The 17193-nt window shown below is 55.2% G+C and overlaps 1 protein-coding gene across 1 annotated transcript in view; it reads left to right on the top strand.

Annotated features, from left to right (window-relative positions):
• WDFY4 (WDFY family member 4) overlaps positions 1 to 17193 on the top strand; it is a 99087-nt gene that overhangs the window by 22081 nt on the left and 59813 nt on the right. The window contains exons 15-29 of the mRNA XM_070751471.1: positions 2227 to 2303; positions 2761 to 2979; positions 4045 to 4217; positions 5135 to 5366; positions 6077 to 6228; positions 7289 to 7400; positions 8285 to 8472; positions 9506 to 9658; positions 10280 to 10356; positions 11370 to 11531; positions 12097 to 12188; positions 13181 to 13280; positions 14301 to 14509; positions 15338 to 15510; positions 16780 to 16905. Of these exons, the coding sequence (XP_070607572.1) occupies positions 2227 to 2303; positions 2761 to 2979; positions 4045 to 4217; positions 5135 to 5366; positions 6077 to 6228; positions 7289 to 7400; positions 8285 to 8472; positions 9506 to 9658; positions 10280 to 10356; positions 11370 to 11531; positions 12097 to 12188; positions 13181 to 13280; positions 14301 to 14509; positions 15338 to 15510; positions 16780 to 16905 (2245 nt within the window). The remainder of the gene's footprint in view (positions 1 to 2226; positions 2304 to 2760; positions 2980 to 4044; positions 4218 to 5134; positions 5367 to 6076; positions 6229 to 7288; positions 7401 to 8284; positions 8473 to 9505; positions 9659 to 10279; positions 10357 to 11369; positions 11532 to 12096; positions 12189 to 13180; positions 13281 to 14300; positions 14510 to 15337; positions 15511 to 16779; positions 16906 to 17193) is intronic.

Raw genomic sequence — 17193 nt, 5'->3', positions numbered from 1 at the left:
AACGATCAGTCAATCAGTCATATTGTTTAGGTGCCTTATGCTTTGTCATCTGAAGGTACAAAATAAATCTTGTGTCAATCGTGGAATGCTCAGACAAGCTAAACAAAATATTTTATGTTTGCTACTTAATATGTTAGACAACATACTGGTTAGTGCAGTTGCTGTTTATTTGGGGTGAACAACAATCCAGCTGTTCCTCAGTGGCTGAAGAACGGGTGTGGTCCCACCTAGAGGCTTGGTCTTCTGCATGAGTGGAGGAGAAACGCATCAGTGGAGCTACCCAACCTAGAAGACCTGTTCTCTTGCCAAAGAGGGAGAGATAGGGAGAGAGAGGGAAACCAAGATGCTCTTGACAAAAGCACCTTTGGGACAGCTGTGACCTGGATGACTGAATGACTCCTGTGCTGAGTGAACTCCTGAAGCCCACCCTTTCACCCACAGGACAAGCAATCCAATTAAAGATACCAGCTGGTCTCACCTCACAAGATATCCTAAGGAAATCATCCAGATTTAAGAGAAGATCACACGTCCCAGAAAGGCAGTAAAGAAAAATAAGTGCCAAGCTTGCATGCTGCATCTTGGAAGTACACCCCAAAAAGACAGTGCCAGGAACAACTCAATAAGTGAAGGAAGATCCCCTCCAAGATAGAAAAAGAAGCCACGAGGCAGGAAAGAATTCAAAAACAATACAAATAATTAAATCACAACAGTTTAAATCCTTTTAAAACTAAAACATAAGTCTTGTCTGGTTCATTGTCAGAGCTCACAGCCTACAAAGAATGCAATTAGCACTGGAATGTAGCAAAAGAGCAAACACTGGAGCTGTTGCTTGTTAGACCAATTGCCAGAACAAATAGACACAGGAACTTGCCCAATGTCTCAACCCGGCTCCTTTTCAGGGACAGAGGTTAACAGTTTCCCTTCCGAACAAAGCTGAATAGGGAAAATTAGTTCATTAATAAATTCAGGATTAAATGTCATCAAGCACAGAATTAAATTTCACTAAAAACCAGGTTCAGATCAAAATTCAGAAAGGGCATATGTCACTCTTTCTAGCTAGCCAAGAAGCCTTGCTGAGGGTCACTTATCTTGGTGCCGTGTCATTAAAAGCTTCATTATTCAGCTGTTTCTGTTGCGTTGGGGCTGGAAGAACTCCAGCAGGGGAGTATTTCCTCCCAACAGCCCTGTAAAAAGCTCAAAACAACCTTTCCCCTTTAAGAAAGCCAAGCTCCAAACAAAGCAAAGTACCAGCAGAGGGGGGAAAAAATCTCAGGAGAAGCCCAGGCCACAGAAGATCTGGGCGCATTGCCAAGAACCTTTAGCTCTTCCAAGGCAACCTGAGAGGAAGTGAACATTAGGCTAGAAACGGCTTCCTCCCGGCCTTCTTTAAAGGATTAGCCCGGTAATGGGGGAAGGAGATTTCTTCCAACAACGGCTTCTCTGAACTGCTCAAAAAGTTCACAGACAGTCTCCTGAATCGGTGCAAACCAGTTGAAACCCACCCACCCATCCCTGATTGTGGGGCTGCCACCACCCACGCCAAACGCTGGCTGAGCTTTAGCCTAGAGACCAAGGCCACCCACACCTGGGCAGGATGGTCCAGCACCACCGCCCCCGCCCCCCTGGCCTTGTGGGATCCTCCCCCAGGTGCAGACTTCGGGGCGGGCACATCGGCAGGTGACATGGATGGGCGCTTGCCTTCTCCCAATGGCAGTCCTTGCCCAGTCCGATCCCCGAGGCAGCTCCAAACTGGGCGGCTCCGGCCAGCACTTCAGGGGTTGCCCACATGCACGGAAGGGACCCCCTCCCCTCTGGACCCCGAGGGCTCTTCTTGCGTGGGGAGGCCTTTGCGGGACAAGGCTGAGGGGGCTGCAGAGCAACACGGGGGTCCTTGCCTTGGATAAAAATTGGGGGGTGGAGGGGGAATTGGCTGCTTTGAGAATTAAATCGGGGTGTTTCCTCTAAAGTCTTATGCATCGTCTGTGAAAGGACCAAAGGAGGAACTGCCCCTCGTCCGAAGACGCATCTCACATTTCCATGGAGCCGTTACAGGGATGACAAAAGAGGAGGGGGCGACTCAGGAGTAATTGGGGGAGAGAGGGGGAGATCTTGCTTGTGCACTTGGTTATTCATTTATTAATTGGATTTGTATGCCCCCCCCCTTTATCTCTACTTACATTAAAAAGAAAGGCACCCACTCCCGTTTTTACTTCCTTGTGGTTTCAGCTGCTTGTTCATCCCAAGCATGGCGACCATCCTAGGCCACAGCGCTGACCGCTCCGTCTTGGGAGGATCCGGAAAAGGTAGATGGTTTCTTAACAACGTCTTCAAAGCGTGGGCTCCAATGCGGTGGAGAGCAGCGCCTACCCGGCTCAGAGGCTGGGGGGCCCGAGGCCCACGTTATAGTCAGACGGTCTACGTGCGGGTGAACAGATGCATGCGCAGGTGGTGTTTCCATGTATCCGTGCGTGCGTGCGTGCATTTGTGCCTCTCTGGGTGTCATTCCCCTTGAGCTCATGCGGGAGAAGAAGAGGAGACGGGGTCAGCCGGGGTCAGCCCTCCCCACGGGAGACCGTTCCCTCTGCGCCCAAGAGTGTATTTCGGACTCGGTTGAGTAAACTGGATGCCTCCCTCACACACCCTCTGCTCCTCCGTGGAAGCTGCCACGTTTTGTGGGCCCACCCTTTCCGAGGGGCTTGGCTGGGGCCGCTCCGTTGCTCTGGGCGGCCTCCGGCTGACCCTTTCTCTGCCCCCTCTTAGGCATCAGGCGGTTCCCCCCACCGGACGGCCTCACTTTCTCCTCCTGGTTTCTGATCAACGAGATGAGCTCCGCTCGGGACTACCACCCGCTGCACTTCCTTACCGTGATGCGCCACATGGCGAGGACTGAAGACGTCTTCGCTTGCTTTGCAGTCCGGTTTTCTCCCACAGAAGGCTGTCTGACCGTCTCCACGGAGGAAGTGGCGTTCGAGGCTTTGGGTAAGGGTCTCAGGGCCGGAGGGACCGCGAGTGGCCCCAGGGAAAGCACGGGGACCAGGGCCTGGCGGGTCTCTCCAGCACTCCGCCTGGGCTGCCAATTGGTTGCCGGACACAATTCAAAGTGCTGGTGATGACCGACAAAGCCCTACGTGGCATCGGGCCAGATTACCTCCAGGACCGCCTCCTGCCGCTCGAGTGCACAGAGTCGGCCTTCTCCAGGTCCCGTCAACCAGACAATGTCACTTGGCAGGGCCTAGGGGAAAGGCCTTCTCTGTGGGGGGCCCGGCCCTCTGGAATCAACTCCCCCCTGAGATTCGTGAAGCCCCCACCCTCCTCGCCTTTTGTAAGAATCCGGAGATGCTCCTGGGCCAAAAGTCTTGGGGACCCTAACATGAGTGAGCGCATGCTGAGTGGGGGGCAGGTGGGTGGACCGGATGGGACTGTTGTTAGATTAAACTGATGGTTTTAGTTTTATTGGATTTCAGAACTTTTTTTTTCCCCATATGTTGTAAACCGCTCTGAGTCCTTGGAGGAGGGTGGGATAAAAATCCAATAAACAAATAAATAAATAAACTTAAAATCCCCAAGCCCTGAGTATCCTGGAAGGCTAAGAACCAACCTCTCAATTTGTGCCCAGAAAACAGTTCTGCAACATGGGCGTAAATGCTCCAGGCACATGGATTTGTCCCCCCCCCCCGATCCTGTTAAAGCAGCAGCAGCCACGCCTGTCCACCAGAGTCCGTTCAGTGTAAGAGCAGGCTGACCCCAGTCCCTGATTGTCTTGGGGCTGAAGAACGGAAAAGATCCTCTGACCTCACCCCCCACCCCCCCCGAACTCGCATCTGTGCAGAAGAGGTCTTGTCTGGGGCTGCTCCCGCTTGGCAAGGCCTTGCCTGTGATGGGGCCGTGTGTGTGTGTATGTGTGCTTTGGGGCTTTTCCTTGGTACCTGCCCCCCTTTGCCCCACCCATTTCCCCCTGGCCTTGTGCTAAAACGTTTCCCTTCACTTTCACTGTTTAGCCTGGCAAATTATTTCCCCCTTTCCCCCCCCCTTGTGGCAACACAGACACGATGGTGCCCGAAGACGAGACCTCCCTCCTGTGCCAGGCTCGCTTCCGGTGCGCTCCGCTGCTGGTGACGGGGCAGTGGCATCACCTGGCGGTGGCGGTGGCAAAAGACACCAAGCAGATCTGCACCGTTTCAGCCTACCTGAATGGCAGCCTGGTGGGCTCTGCGAAGGTGGGACCCCTGCAGAGTGCAGCTCCCCCTCCCTCCTTTCCTCCTTTCCTCCTTTCCTCCTTTCTTTCCTTCCTTCCTTCCCTCCCTTCTTTCCTTCTTTCCTCCCTCCCTCCCTTCCTCCCTCCCTCCTTTCCTTCCTTCCTTCCCTCCCTCCCTGCTTTCCTTCCTTCCCTTCTTTCTTTCCTTCCTTCCTTCCTCCCTCCCTCCCTCCTTTCCTTCCTTCCCTCCCTCCTTTCTTTCCTTCCCTCCGTCCCTCTCTCCCTCCCTTCTTTCCTTCCTTCCCTCCCTCCCTTCTTTCCTACCCTCCCTCCCTCTCTCCCTCCCTCCCTTCTTTCCTTCCTTCCTTCCTTCTTCCCTCCCTCCCTTCTTTCCTACCCTCCCTCCGGATTCCAGCACGGCTGACGCTCTACCTCACGAGAGAAAGTGGAAAGAAGGGCCAGACTGCAACTGAGTCCACCTGGAGCCGGTGGTCGGATTTGAACTGCTGAACTACAGCTAGCAGTTAGGTGAAGGAGCCTGCAGGGCTGCACTCTGACCACTGCGCCAACCCGGCTCTTATATGGAGGCTTTAAAAAACCCTGTAAATATATATAAAGCTAGAAGGTTCAGCATGTTTCCATACATTCCAGTACACGGCCAGGTCAGCCAGAATAGAGCGGGAAGGGACCCTGGGGGTCTTCTAGTCCACCCCCTGCTGCTCGAGCAGGAAACCCCCTACCCTGTCCAGCCTCTTCTTCACAGCCTCCAGGGACTGAAGCCCCCACTATGACTTCTGGTGGCCGCTTCTGTCCCACTGGAGGGGTTGCGCTCACGGCCAGGAGGTTCCTCTTCCGCTCTTGGCAGGGCCTCCCCACCAGTGGCTTCTTGTCCCGCCTTCCCTGCAGCACCAGCCGTTCCTTTCCCTTCTTCTCCTGCAGATGCAGTACATCCGCCCACTGCCGGGGAGCTTCACCGTCATGGACCCGGCTTCTTTTATCGACGTCTTTGGCTTCGTGGCTACACCGCCGGTCTGGAGGAAGAGGTCCCGCTTGTCTTGGCGCCAAGGCCCCCTGTCCTTATTCGAGGAGGCCCTCCCCGCGGAGACCCTGCAGCTGATGGAAAAACTCGGTCCCAGATACTGCAGCAGTTTCCAGGCCGTGGAGCTTAGAGGTAGGACCAGACCTGGCAGTGACTCCCCCAAAAGCGGATCGATCCCTCGCTAGGCCTGGCCCCAGTTTGCTTTTCAACCTGGGTCAGCTTCCGTCCTGGGGTGGCCGTGGAAGCAACTCCGGCTGTGGGGGGACAGCGGCTCTCACGACCGAGGTCTCGAAGCATCCGGACAGCAAGACGCTGAGAGAGAAATGCTCAGGGAGATATAAATTATCGGGGCAGAAAAACAACTAAGCCCGGGCAACAGGCCAGCCGCTGATCTGCCAACGGGGGCGCCAGCAGTGGAGTGCGAGGGTGGGGTGTTTTGCGTGCGCATGTGCCCCCTCGCAAGGTTTTGCTTCTGCGCATGGGCGCAAACAGAAAATACGAAAAATTAAAGGCAAGAGATGGTGGCACCCAGGGGGCTGGCAACGGAGCTGTCGTGTGCAAATTGCGCATCTGGTGTCCGCTACTGGTGCGCGGCTGCCCACCCACCCCTGCCGGCCATCCGCGGCTCCTTCCACCCCTCCCCCAGGGACTTGCAACCGTTCATGGCGGGTGGCTGGACACCAGTTTTTGAGGAAATGTAATCTTGGCATCCCCTGAGTTGTTAATTGCATGTGCGTTGGTGTGTGTGTGTAGTAAATCGAGGCGTGTGTTGATTTTTGGGAGTGAACAATCCCCGGCTCCCTCCGACCCCCCCCCCCTGCGTTGTTTGCTTCTTCCTTCAGGAGAAGGTTCCCCTGGCCACGTGCAGAGCCCTCCCTTGGTGGCCCCCGAGAAGATTTCCTTTGGGATCAATGCAAGATGCTCCTCTCACACCACCGTTCAGGGCCTCAGGGACGGCTACGGCGAGGTGGACGGGCGCCTGGTCGCTAAAGAGGTGGGTCCTCAGCACACACACACACACACACACACACAGAGACACACACAGAACGATTGGGAGGGAAGGCGTTGGTGGTGAGATGGGGCACGGAGGGAGGGAGGGAGGGAGGGGCAGGCTTCACCCAGGCAGCGGCCTTAAAGAAGGCTTCCACTCTGGAGGGGCCCCCAGCCTTCCCCCCACCCCTTTCAGCAACAGATTTGCACTTCCATCTCTGTACTCCAGGGGGCAGAGAGGCTCTCCAACAGGGGAAAGTCAGTGTTGTTTCCCTCCCAGCAGCACAGAAGTTACTGGCCATTCGCTTCTGGTTTGGCCCAGGGGCGGGTCCCCAATTGCTTTCCTACCACCCTGTGGGCGTGGCTTGATTTTGTGGGCGTGGCTCGATGGTCACATGACCAGGTGGGAGGTGGCTGGCCCCCCCTCGCCTCAGAGGCCCCAACGAGACGCAGCCCTGCATAAGCGCACCACTGTGCCTACCGTCCCTGCCCTATTGTCCTCTTTTGTTACTTTTCATCATTACTTATCTAATGTTTTATTTGTACAAATTGCCACCCTACAATTGTTTGACTAAATAAATAAAATAAAATAAATAAAGGAAACTTCCCTGTCCATTTGCAACGACTGAGCACCCAGAATATACTAAATAACGCTGCGCATACATCAGCCATAAGGGGGAACCCAGAGCATGATGCCAACGCCGTGCCACATCCACGCAGGCTCTACAAAAGGATGCACCAGATATACTGTATGTGTATGTACACACACGTGCACGCACAGAGAGAGAGGGCGAGAGAGGGCGCTCTTCTAAAATTGCACTGCCAGAGTCCGTTCCCTGCCACACGTTCCACCACAACTTCTGGGCACTGGAGCGTCACGCGGGCCTTCCACACATGCGCAGGAAGAAAAAACATGCCAAAATCTTGCGAAGGGATTCATGCGCGTGCAAGATTTTGGTGAATCTTTTGCTTCCATGCATGCCCAAACCTCTCTCTCTCTCTCTCTCTCTCTCGCACGCGTGCTTTGCCTTCTAATGCGCCATGCGCCTCCTCCTCCTCCAAAGCTGCAGCTGTCCTCCCGCGATGACGCGACGCCTGTTTTCATGGCTCAGAACACGGCTGCGAAACTCCCCGGGGGCTTGAGGACCATTGGGGCCGTTCTGGTGGGCCAGCAGGGTAAGCCAGCACGGGCCTCCCCGACCCGCGCTCAGTCAGGGAGGGCACGCTGTGCATGTGTGTGCGTGTGAGTGCGTGTGAGTGAGGATGCGCCGGCGGGGAAGCTGCCAAGGCCGGTGAAGCAGCCCAGAGCAGAGAGGGACCGGGGGGGGGCACTGGGGGTGGCTGCTGGACAGCCATGGCTACCGGTTTGGCAAACCCCTGGCGGCCACCACCACCACCACGCCTAAACCAGCCCCAAAAGGCAGCCTTTCGGGGGGCCACCCAGAAGGAGCCGCTGTGGGAGGAACCTTTGAGAAAGCAGAGCGCCATTTCCCTTAAAGGGGTCAGCCCCGGGGGGTGGAGGGGAATCTTGTGCTGTTTGTGTTGTCTGCACCAGATCTTGTGTGTGTGTGTGTGTGTGTGTGTGTGTGTGTGTGAGGGGGGGTTTGCCCTGTGCGTGGATCCTGGTCTTTGGGAGAAGACCGCATCTGGCTCTGGCTGCTTGTGGCTAAATAGTCTGGGTCAGTCTGGGTTTTACACATTGGGGGGGGGGGGAAGGCGGTGACGTAAAAACAGTTGTCCTAAGAAGCCCAGAAGGCCCGGGCTCTCCTGTCACCTGCAGGGCGCGAGTGACACCGTCCTTTAGCCAGCCGACCCTTCTCGTGGGAGGCATTTGGGGGCCTGACTTGCACCACTGGTGTAAAAAGGGTCACTGGACTTGTGCAGAACTGCGTGTGGCATTTGAGGAAATAATTGTCTTTCTAAATTATGACCACTCTGGTTATTTTCTGGGGTTTCTACACATCTCTGCCATGTTTTTGTCTGCTCTTTCTATCCTGGGCAGAGTTTCAGCGGTCACTCAGTTCCCGTCAGCCTTTCTCTCTCTTTCTCTCTCTCTGCAGGGACGAGGGCCTTCCAGTCCTGTCCGGCCGTGGTCAGCCTGAGCTACCTTGGGGGCCCTTCCCTCCTGCTGGCTCTGCTGGCCAGTGCTCAGGATGACCAGGCGGTTTATGCAGCCGTCAAGGCCTTGCAGACCGTCCTGAGCTGCAGTGCCCTGAGTGACCGCCTGATGGGGGACATCGGATATCAGGTGAGACACAGTTGGGGGCGGGGGGGGGCTCTTCCTCTTTCCAGCCTTTGGAACTGGAGCTTCAATGCTTTCTTGGTGGCAAGAATTAATAATAATAATAATAATAATAATAATAATAATAATAATAATAATAATAATAACAACAACAACAACAACAACAACAACAACAATAATAATTTTTATTAGCATTGTATGCCGTCCCTCTCCAGGGACTCAGAGTGGCTCACAGCAACAATAAAATACAATAGAATACAAATACAATATAAACTATATTTAAAAAACCCGTATTGTTAAAAATTAGCAATTCTAAAACAATCACACCAATCTCAAGGGTTTGAGTCAGAAAAGGTGAGGGGGGAAAATTAATCCCCCCATGTTTGGCGGTATAGATGGGTCTTCAACATCTTGCGGAAGGCGAGGAGGGTGGGGGCAATCCTAATCTCCGGGGGGAGTTGATTCCAGAGGGCCGGGGCCGCCACAGAGAAGGCTTTTCCCCTGGGTCCCGCTAGACAACATTGTTTAGTCGACGGGACCCGGAGAAGGCCGACTTGTGAGACCCAATCAATTCATGTGGCAGAAGGCGGTCCTGGAGGTGTTCTGGTCCAACGAGAACTCCCTCCCTTTGCTTGACTTGAAACCAGAGAGCCCCAGTCGCTTCCTTTTGGTTCCTCCAGTGGGCGGGGGAGTCCGGCCAAGGGGAGGCAAAGGCCCAGCTGGCCCAAGGTCCCAGGCGGAGCAGGTGGATCCTCCTTCCTTTGGGGGTCGAGGCTCCGCGTGGGGAGGAAGTGGGTGGAGAGGGCAGCTGTCCTTTGACCAACGGAGTGCTGAGAGAATTCTGAACCGGCTTCAGGTTGACACCTGTCATTCCTCTCCATGCCTTGTTGTGACCATCTTGAATCTGCATAACGCTGCGGGTTTTCCACGGAGTTAATTAAATGTCCATATTCTGCAATATAACGGATATTAACTGTTGTTGGCTATGGAAATAAAACACGGTGGAGCAAGCCTCTCTGTGGCTCCTGTCTTTCTGCAGATTCTGGCCCACCTGTTGAAGAAAAAGTCCCACCTGTTGAACAGCCGGATCCAGCACCTCCTGCTGTCCATCGGAGGCACCGCGGAAGCCGGCACAGAGCAGCCGGCCGTCAGAAACCTGGAGGCCTTCCAGCAGATTGTCTGCAATTTTGAGGTGATGACGCTACTGCTTTTCTGTTGACAGAAAGGTGTGAGTGACCTGTGGCTTATGTCCCACAATCCTCCTAAAACTTTGCTTCCAAAATTTGATGACACACACTCAACAAATGTAGAGAGAGTTCCCGAATCTTTTTCAGCAGAAATTGTGACCCTGCCCGCTTTTGAGCCGTCGTTAACTAAAACTGTTTCCAATCCCCCTCCCCAGATGCACGTGGCGGAGGGAACGTCCCTTGTGGCAGAGGGAGGGAGGGAGGGAGGGAGGGAGAGGGGCCTGCTCCCTGGGGAGCCCCTTGATGTGAGGCAGCAGTATTTCAGTCTTACGTCGTGGGTCACGTATGGTTGATTAGACTCCTGCATGTCGCTGTCTAATAAGGGGAGGGTCCCTCTCTCTTTAAAAAAAACAAAGGCCCCTGGCAGGAGTCCCAGATTTCTCTACAGCCTGCCAGGTTTCCACGCAAAAAGAACCTTTTCCTGCGGAGTCGTGTTCAAGGAGACCACGAATGAGCCATTTGGAGCACCGGGAGGCGGAAAGAGGCGGACGCCCCGCTGCCACCGAGGGCCCCTCCCACCCCTCCCATGGCCTCTCCCTCTCGCTTGGCTTCCCTTTGGCTTTCAGCTGTGGGGCGCTGCCTCAGAAGACCTGGACCCCCCTCTCTTCAAGCACCTCGCGGACGTCCTCCGGTCCTCCCCCAGGTACACAGTGGGTCAGCCATTATTAGGCGCATCCTGGACTCACAGGGCAGCCACAGGTGGTGGCGGGTCCCCATGGGGTCTACAGAACCGGTACCAAACCCCCAGTAACGTCGCAGAGCTGGTTCTGACAGCGCCAGTCCATGGCCACTGCCATCTTGATTTGGGCTCTCTCTTCTTGCTCTTTTCTGCGGGTTCTTGCTTCTGCACATGGACAGAGGTTGAGCTTTCAGCGCCCTGCATGCCGGACAGCCGCGCAGTGCATGGGGAAGAGAAGCGGTGGGGAAGTAAGTTAGAACCAGCGTTGGGTTCCTGGGTGGACAGTGGGGGACGGCGTTCCGGCAGGAGGCATGGCGCTAGGCATGCAGCTCCACATCCCCAATGCATGTGTGCATGCCTGCACAGGATTTGGCTTCTGCGCATGGACAGGAAGCCAAAATCCCGCATGAGGATGCTCGCGCATCAGAGGTGTTGCTGGTTTTAAGCATTTTTTTGCTCCACTGAAAATCAGCGAAATCTCATGCGCATGAGATTTGGCTTCCTGAGCATGTGCAGAAGCAACAACTCACAACAACAACAGGCACATGTGCGCACACATGGGGGGCCTGGAACTGTGCATGCCACTGGGCTGGTAGTGGTGCCAACGGGAAACCCTTGCCTGGTGAGGAACACCCCCCCGGCAGCCGTGCCCAGGACAGAGACTCCAATTACAGGGTCTCTGAGTCCATCCGTGTTCTGACCAAAGGAACACAGCCCGGTGTCCGAACAAGCCTTGTTTTTATAGTGACAGCTGTCAATCATCTTTCTTAGCAGTTGTTCTGAAGTCAATGAAAGTATAAATCAGTGTTCCCAGTGCCATGGCTGCTCGTTAGCCTCCTCAATGGTCCAAGCAAAAAGGACGCAGGTCTGGCAAAGGGTATTTTTGATGACGGCAGATAATCCAGACATTCTTACTGTTGTTGGCAAAAGGCCCCGGAGCCTCAGGAAAAGGTAAATCGTCTCTTGGTCTCTTGCAGAGGGAAGAGTCCCACCACAAGCCCCGCCCAGCAGGTGCAGATGGTGCCCAAGCTCCTCCTCCTTCTGGGGGATCCCGGGATCCCAGCCTCTCGCGTCCGTCAGATCTGCCTCCTCCTCCGCCACTCCCTCCAGGGCCACTTCAGCACCCGAGACCTCTGCTGGTACTTCCACTCGGCTCCTGCAGACCCTCCGCAAACAGAAACCCCCACCTCACCCCCAGGGCAGCCCCAGGGCTGGAACCAAAGGGAGGCCTCTTCCTCACTGCCCCCTTTGCTTCTTCCCAGCCCCACTCTTGCCCGGCTCAGTCAGCGGCAGGGAGGAGGTGGAGGGGCCGAGGGGCTGGGTCAGCCCCAGAGGAACCTCAGAAGTGGGGGGTGGGGGCAATGCCTCTGCTCAGCCCCCTCCTCCTCCGTACCAGAGTCGCAAAGAGTGTTGGCATCTTTTAAAGTACGGGGGCCTTAATTCCTGCCTGAGCCTTTCTGAGGTTAGTGAGGACACCCGGGGGGGGGGGCTCAGCTGCCCTTCGTGGCAAAGGTCTCGTTTTAGACTCGTCTTCCTCCTTTGCGAGGACACCCGGGGTTGGGGGGGGCAACCTCAGCAGCAGCAGCCAGGTTTGTTTCTCCTGTGAGCCCCCTGTACAGTATTGCTTTGGGGCTCCCCCCGAGAGTGACCGGAAGGTCTCCCTGTTCCCAATTGGATCTAAGCGACTTACTTCCTCCTGTCCAGGATCGGCCTGTTCTTGGTTTACACTTTACGTCCGGCGTCTGTCGATGAAAACGAGACCTTGCCCAGTAACATTGCAGAGCCATTGGGACAAGGTATGAAACAGAATTGTGTGTTGCTAAACGGAAGAAGAAGAAGAATATTTTTATTTATGTGTACATAATGGCCTGCGTCTCTGACACCCGGAGGTGGACAAGGGGTAAAACACGCGTTGCAATACAGATTCACACCCTGGAGTATTTGTGTGGCAGGTCACAGTTCCACTGCGTCACCCCTTCTTTTCAAGCACTCTGCTTGTTTCAACACCCATACGTGTCAGGAAATGGCGTTGCCACGTAAGAGCCCCGTAGCCCCCCAATCCCCCCCCCCGGGTTCCTCTTGGCATCTCCGGCTGCTCATAGCTAATATTCCGCCCCTCCAAGCCAAACTCTGGCCCTGCAGCTCCTGAGAAGGACACGGGAGTTGGGCCGAGAGAGAGACCGGGGCGCTGGAGAGGCTCCTGTCCATGGAGCAGAGAGGGGAGGGCCTGCGGGTGAATGGTTGCGGTTGTGACCTGGGAGCCTGTGGAAGGCCTCTGTTCCTGCTGGACAACCACCAGGTCTAAGTTTGCCTCGGGTGGGGGGAGGCTGGAGGAGGAGGAAGAGGAGCGGCCAAGGGGAAGAGCGACAGATCTGACAGATCCGGGTTTCAGCTCACGACGGAACCCCAACCCCCCCCCCAAAACAGCAGGAGCCGGAGCAGCTGCTGAGCCAGGCAGGCAGGGAAGCAAACATGGCAACCCTGGGGCCCCCTCCACTGCAGCCCCACTTGTAGCCAAGCCCCCCACTGCCCCCCTTCCGAAGGGAAACTGCAAGAAGGAGGAGGAGGAGGAGAGAGTGCCCGGTCCCCCTAACAGGCCAGGCACGAGACGCACAAGATAAAATGAAACAAGGGATAATCTCATGTTTGGGGAATTTCTTACGGCCACTAGTCCACTTGGATTATCTGGCCAACCTGACTTCCTGGTGGATCGTGAGCCCGTTAGAAACCAAATCTGTCCCTGTGCGGAATTTCACCTGGACTCTGACTTGGATTCTCTGATTCTTAGACCCGGCTCAGGCACCTGGAAAGGCGGCCTGGCTCCGGAATCAGTTGCTGAGCCTCATCCTGGACGTGGTGCAGCCGGGCAAACGTCCCTTGTCCCCTGAGTAAGTAAGAGCGTCTCTCTCTCTCTCCGTCGGTGTGTCCATGGGCCTTCTTCACAGTGGTTAAAAGTACAATGTACAACTCCCTGTAATCTATCCTGTCCAATAACCAAAACTACACAAACCATGTTATTTAAGATAATAAAGTGTTTAATCAGCAGCAAATGACACAGGTATTGAAGTAGGGGAAGTTAAAGGGGGGGGGGTTGCGCGTGGGAGAACCATCTTTTTGCTCCGTTTCCCATCCCCAATAGAGCTTTCTGCTCTACCGTCTGGGATAACAGTAAATGAATAAAGAAATAAACGAATACATAAATAAAAAGGAAGGAAGGAAAAGGAAGGAAGTTTGGATCTTATGACAGATCCAAAGAGGATTCTCATGACTTGCCCAGAGCAGAGGTGGGTTCCTCCCAGTTTGGATCAGTTCGCCTGGACTGGTAGCAACCCACTGGTGGTGTCATAACGACATCACAGAACCGGGTTCGGTCGGTGACGGTCCATGGAGGCTGATATCTTTTTAAAAAAATTGTTTGAATTTTTAAAATCTTCTTTTTAAAAGAGAGCATGCACGGGCACCAGTGTAGCGGCCAGTTCTGGCTGGCATGGCCCGTCCGTGCCTTCCGTCTAGGGTCTGCATTGTCTGTGCAGCTCCTGGAACAGGGGGGCCAGGTGCTTAGCAACAGAGGTATGTGCCCGAGGTAACTGCACCTGCCGCTGACGTGTACACAGAGAAGAGGAGTTCGATCCCTGGTAGAAACCAGTAGCGGAGGCGATGCCAGATCTTAGCCACTCTCACAGGAGCAAAACAGCACCAGGAAGTCATTATGTCCCCGTGATGCTACCTATTCCACGGCTATTATGTCCCTTGAACCTAAGAGTAGGGCTGTAGCTGAGGTTTCGTCATGTTTGGGGTGAGGAAGGGCGCTTCAGGGCTCTCAATTTCTGTTGTTCCACCTAAGTCCGCCACGTAATATAGCCACAGCGAACAGCATTTAAGTGTCACGGTGTCTCTCAACCCCACAGGACCCAGGAAGAAATGTTCCAGGCTTTGGGCCTCGACTGGTTCCTGATGTTTATGCAGAGCCACGTGCACAGAACCACGATTGTGCTGGCAGCCACACTGCTCTTCCACTTCCTGCACCACCGCCCCCGCCTGCATGAGTTGGGATGGGGGGTGAGGATGGCAGGCCTGTGGCTGAGGAACAGCCTGGAGGGGCTGGACCTTCTGACCGGTAGGCCCTCCGTGCTCCCGCTGGGCTGGCGGGGGATCATAATTATTTCAATATGTCTGCCATATATATCCCCCCCTCCCTCCCTCCCTCCATCTCTTTGTTTGTCCCTGTTTGGTTCCTGTAGAAGTTGTTGATTATTGTAACATGTTTAACCCCGACCACATTTGAAGGAAGGCCAGCAGCCCGGCTCAGATGCCCGAGGGACCGTGGACCGTGCACTGATCTCTTGCGCTGCAGGTTTTGATCGGTTTAGCTGCTCGATCAAAAAGGGAGAATCACGCTCCCTTCCGGGCCCCTTTTTGCCGGCCGATGCAACTGAATTCTGGTTATTTGGTTGACAAACCTTCAACCGACCAATGTTGACGCATTGTTTCACTCCAGGTATTAATGGAGGCAGATAACAAAAGCAGGAAAGGGGACGGAACGCAGCTCGGTTTTGGGGAGCACATTCAAGCCACGGGTCAAACCCCTGTTTTCTTCTGCCAGAGAGAGTTCATTCAAAGGCCTCTAGCCTGGCTGCACCCCCAACCCCACCCCCCCAACCCCCCAAGAAGGGGTGAGCTTCTGCCACTCAGAACAACCCGTGAGAATCCCAGCGGAGGAGTTCCCGCGGAATCCCGCCCCCCGGCTCCCACCGCCTAGAAGTCTCTAGAAGCTTCTCTCCCTGCTGAGACCAGCCGCCACCACCTCCGACGGCCTCGTGTCGCGTCTCCTTGTTGGGCGGATCGGAGGGGAAGGCAGCCCGGGCCCTTCCGTGGGGACCCGCTTTTCTTTGGCCCTGTCAGTTCAGAGGCGGCCCGAGAAAAAGTTCCTTGCCCTCTGTTTCAGACAACCTGAGGAGCTCCCCACCACCGTCGTTTGAGTGTCGGACGTATCTGCTCTCTGGATTAGCTGAGCTGGCGGCGTCCCTGGGCAGCTCAGCCCACCTGCCCGAGATTCACCTCCTCCTCTCGGGGCTCCTGCTGGGCACATGGGGGGCCCGGCCCCCTGAGGAAACGCAAGTAAGCCACCGCGGGGGTGGGGGAGGGAAGGGCTCGCGGGGGCTGAAGTGGTTTGCTGGCCAACGCAAAAGGACGCAGTGGGAACCAACCCAGGAAAGGAAGCGGCAGAACAAGAGACACGAGAACCTTGGAGAGAGGGATCTTCCTTAGGCGGCTGAGATCCACTCGGTGGCAGAGAGCACGGATGAGACCAGGGGCCTGGATGATCGCCAGCGGAGTCCCCGCCCTGGGAATCACATCTCGGCGGAGGCTCATGTGTGGGTGGGTGGGGGGGGGGCTGCAAAACTCCCATTGTGTATTATTGCTATCACAATTATTCTCTGTGTTGCTTACATCTCGTGCCTGTCAGCGGTCAAAACTTCATTTGAAACAGGGCCAGTTCACAAGTGCTTAGAGTCTGAAAAGCGTCCCTGCATTCGGTCCCACAGTCGCCTAAGAACCAATATTTCTGTCTGGATATATTTTTCTTAGCTATCATGACATTGTTCTTTTAGTTTTGGATACTTGAACACTGTTTTTTTCTTGTGCTGGTTAATCACCACCATAAAGTAAGATATTAGGAGGGATTCCCTGGTGACAAGATACGTTAACCCATGGAACTAATTGCCACCTGAGGGAATAAGTTCCCCTTCCCCAAAGAATGTCCTTAGGGTTAACGAATAAAAGTTTGGGTAAGGTGCGTGATACTGCGCCATGCAATCCACCTCTCACAGCCAGTGACCGATTAAGCCACACAAAATCTCTCTCTCTCTGTGCGCGTGTGTGTGTGTTCCCATTCAAGTATATCTTTTTTAATTCTTTGAGATGACGATGGGCAAATACAAATTCTTGCACAATGAGCATAACAGAAAAGAAAGGCTCCCACACAAACAGTCCCACTGTCACGTGTTGCTTTCTTTGTGTTCATAAACACTTCCCACCCCCACAAAGACCCTTCAGGAGTTTTTGGATCCCGGCTGCCCCCACCAAAGGAGTTTTCCTCAAGTGTGTGTGTGTTGCGGTGTGGAGACGCAGGTTCTGTCGCCATAGTTTGCACCACAGTCCCTTCCTGGTTCAGGGCCCCTCTTTGGCCCACACTTTGGGGGTAATTCGGAAGCAGGAGCCACGTCAGGACCCTCTTTCTCTGGGCCGCTTCCCGGTGGACCCAGTGGCCCCTGGCCAGGCTTCCACGCAGGAGCCACATGGGACACACACACCCCCGGCACTGGGGTTGTGGTCCAGCAGTGGGGGGGACCCTTTGCGCAGTCCCCCGAGATGCTCATTTTCCAGGCAGGTTTGGGAGCCGCGCTGGAGTGGATGCTGCGCCACCACGACACAGAGACCGTGGCCCTGGGGGGCTTGTGCGCAGAGGCCGCCCTCCTGTGGCTGGAGATGGTCACCTCCCTCGCTGGGCAGGTGAGTCCCGTCCCGGGCACCTCGCAGCAGGCTGAAGCCCCACAGGGGCAATGGAGGTGGGGAGGGAGGGGGGAGGGGGAAGCAGCCCCACTGGCTGACAGGCCTCTTATCTACAGACACCGGAGATTAGGCTGTTCGGGGGGGGGGGGAATTAGAATAAAGGCAAAGAAAAAAGGGGGGGATGTGCAGCCAGTGGGGGCCCCTCTCGGGCTGTGAGCTTCTGCTGCCTCGAGTGCACCTAGTGGTTGGGGGGGTGGGGGCCCCTTTGTTTCTCGGTGGGGGTTCAGT

This window comes from Erythrolamprus reginae, chromosome 4 (assembly GCF_031021105.1).
Source record: "Erythrolamprus reginae isolate rEryReg1 chromosome 4, rEryReg1.hap1, whole genome shotgun sequence".
Taxonomy (NCBI): Eukaryota; Metazoa; Chordata; class Lepidosauria; order Squamata; family Dipsadidae; genus Erythrolamprus; species Erythrolamprus reginae.
The sequence above is the reverse complement of the archived record's forward strand: the minus strand, read 5'-3'. Positions and strand labels throughout refer to the sequence as shown.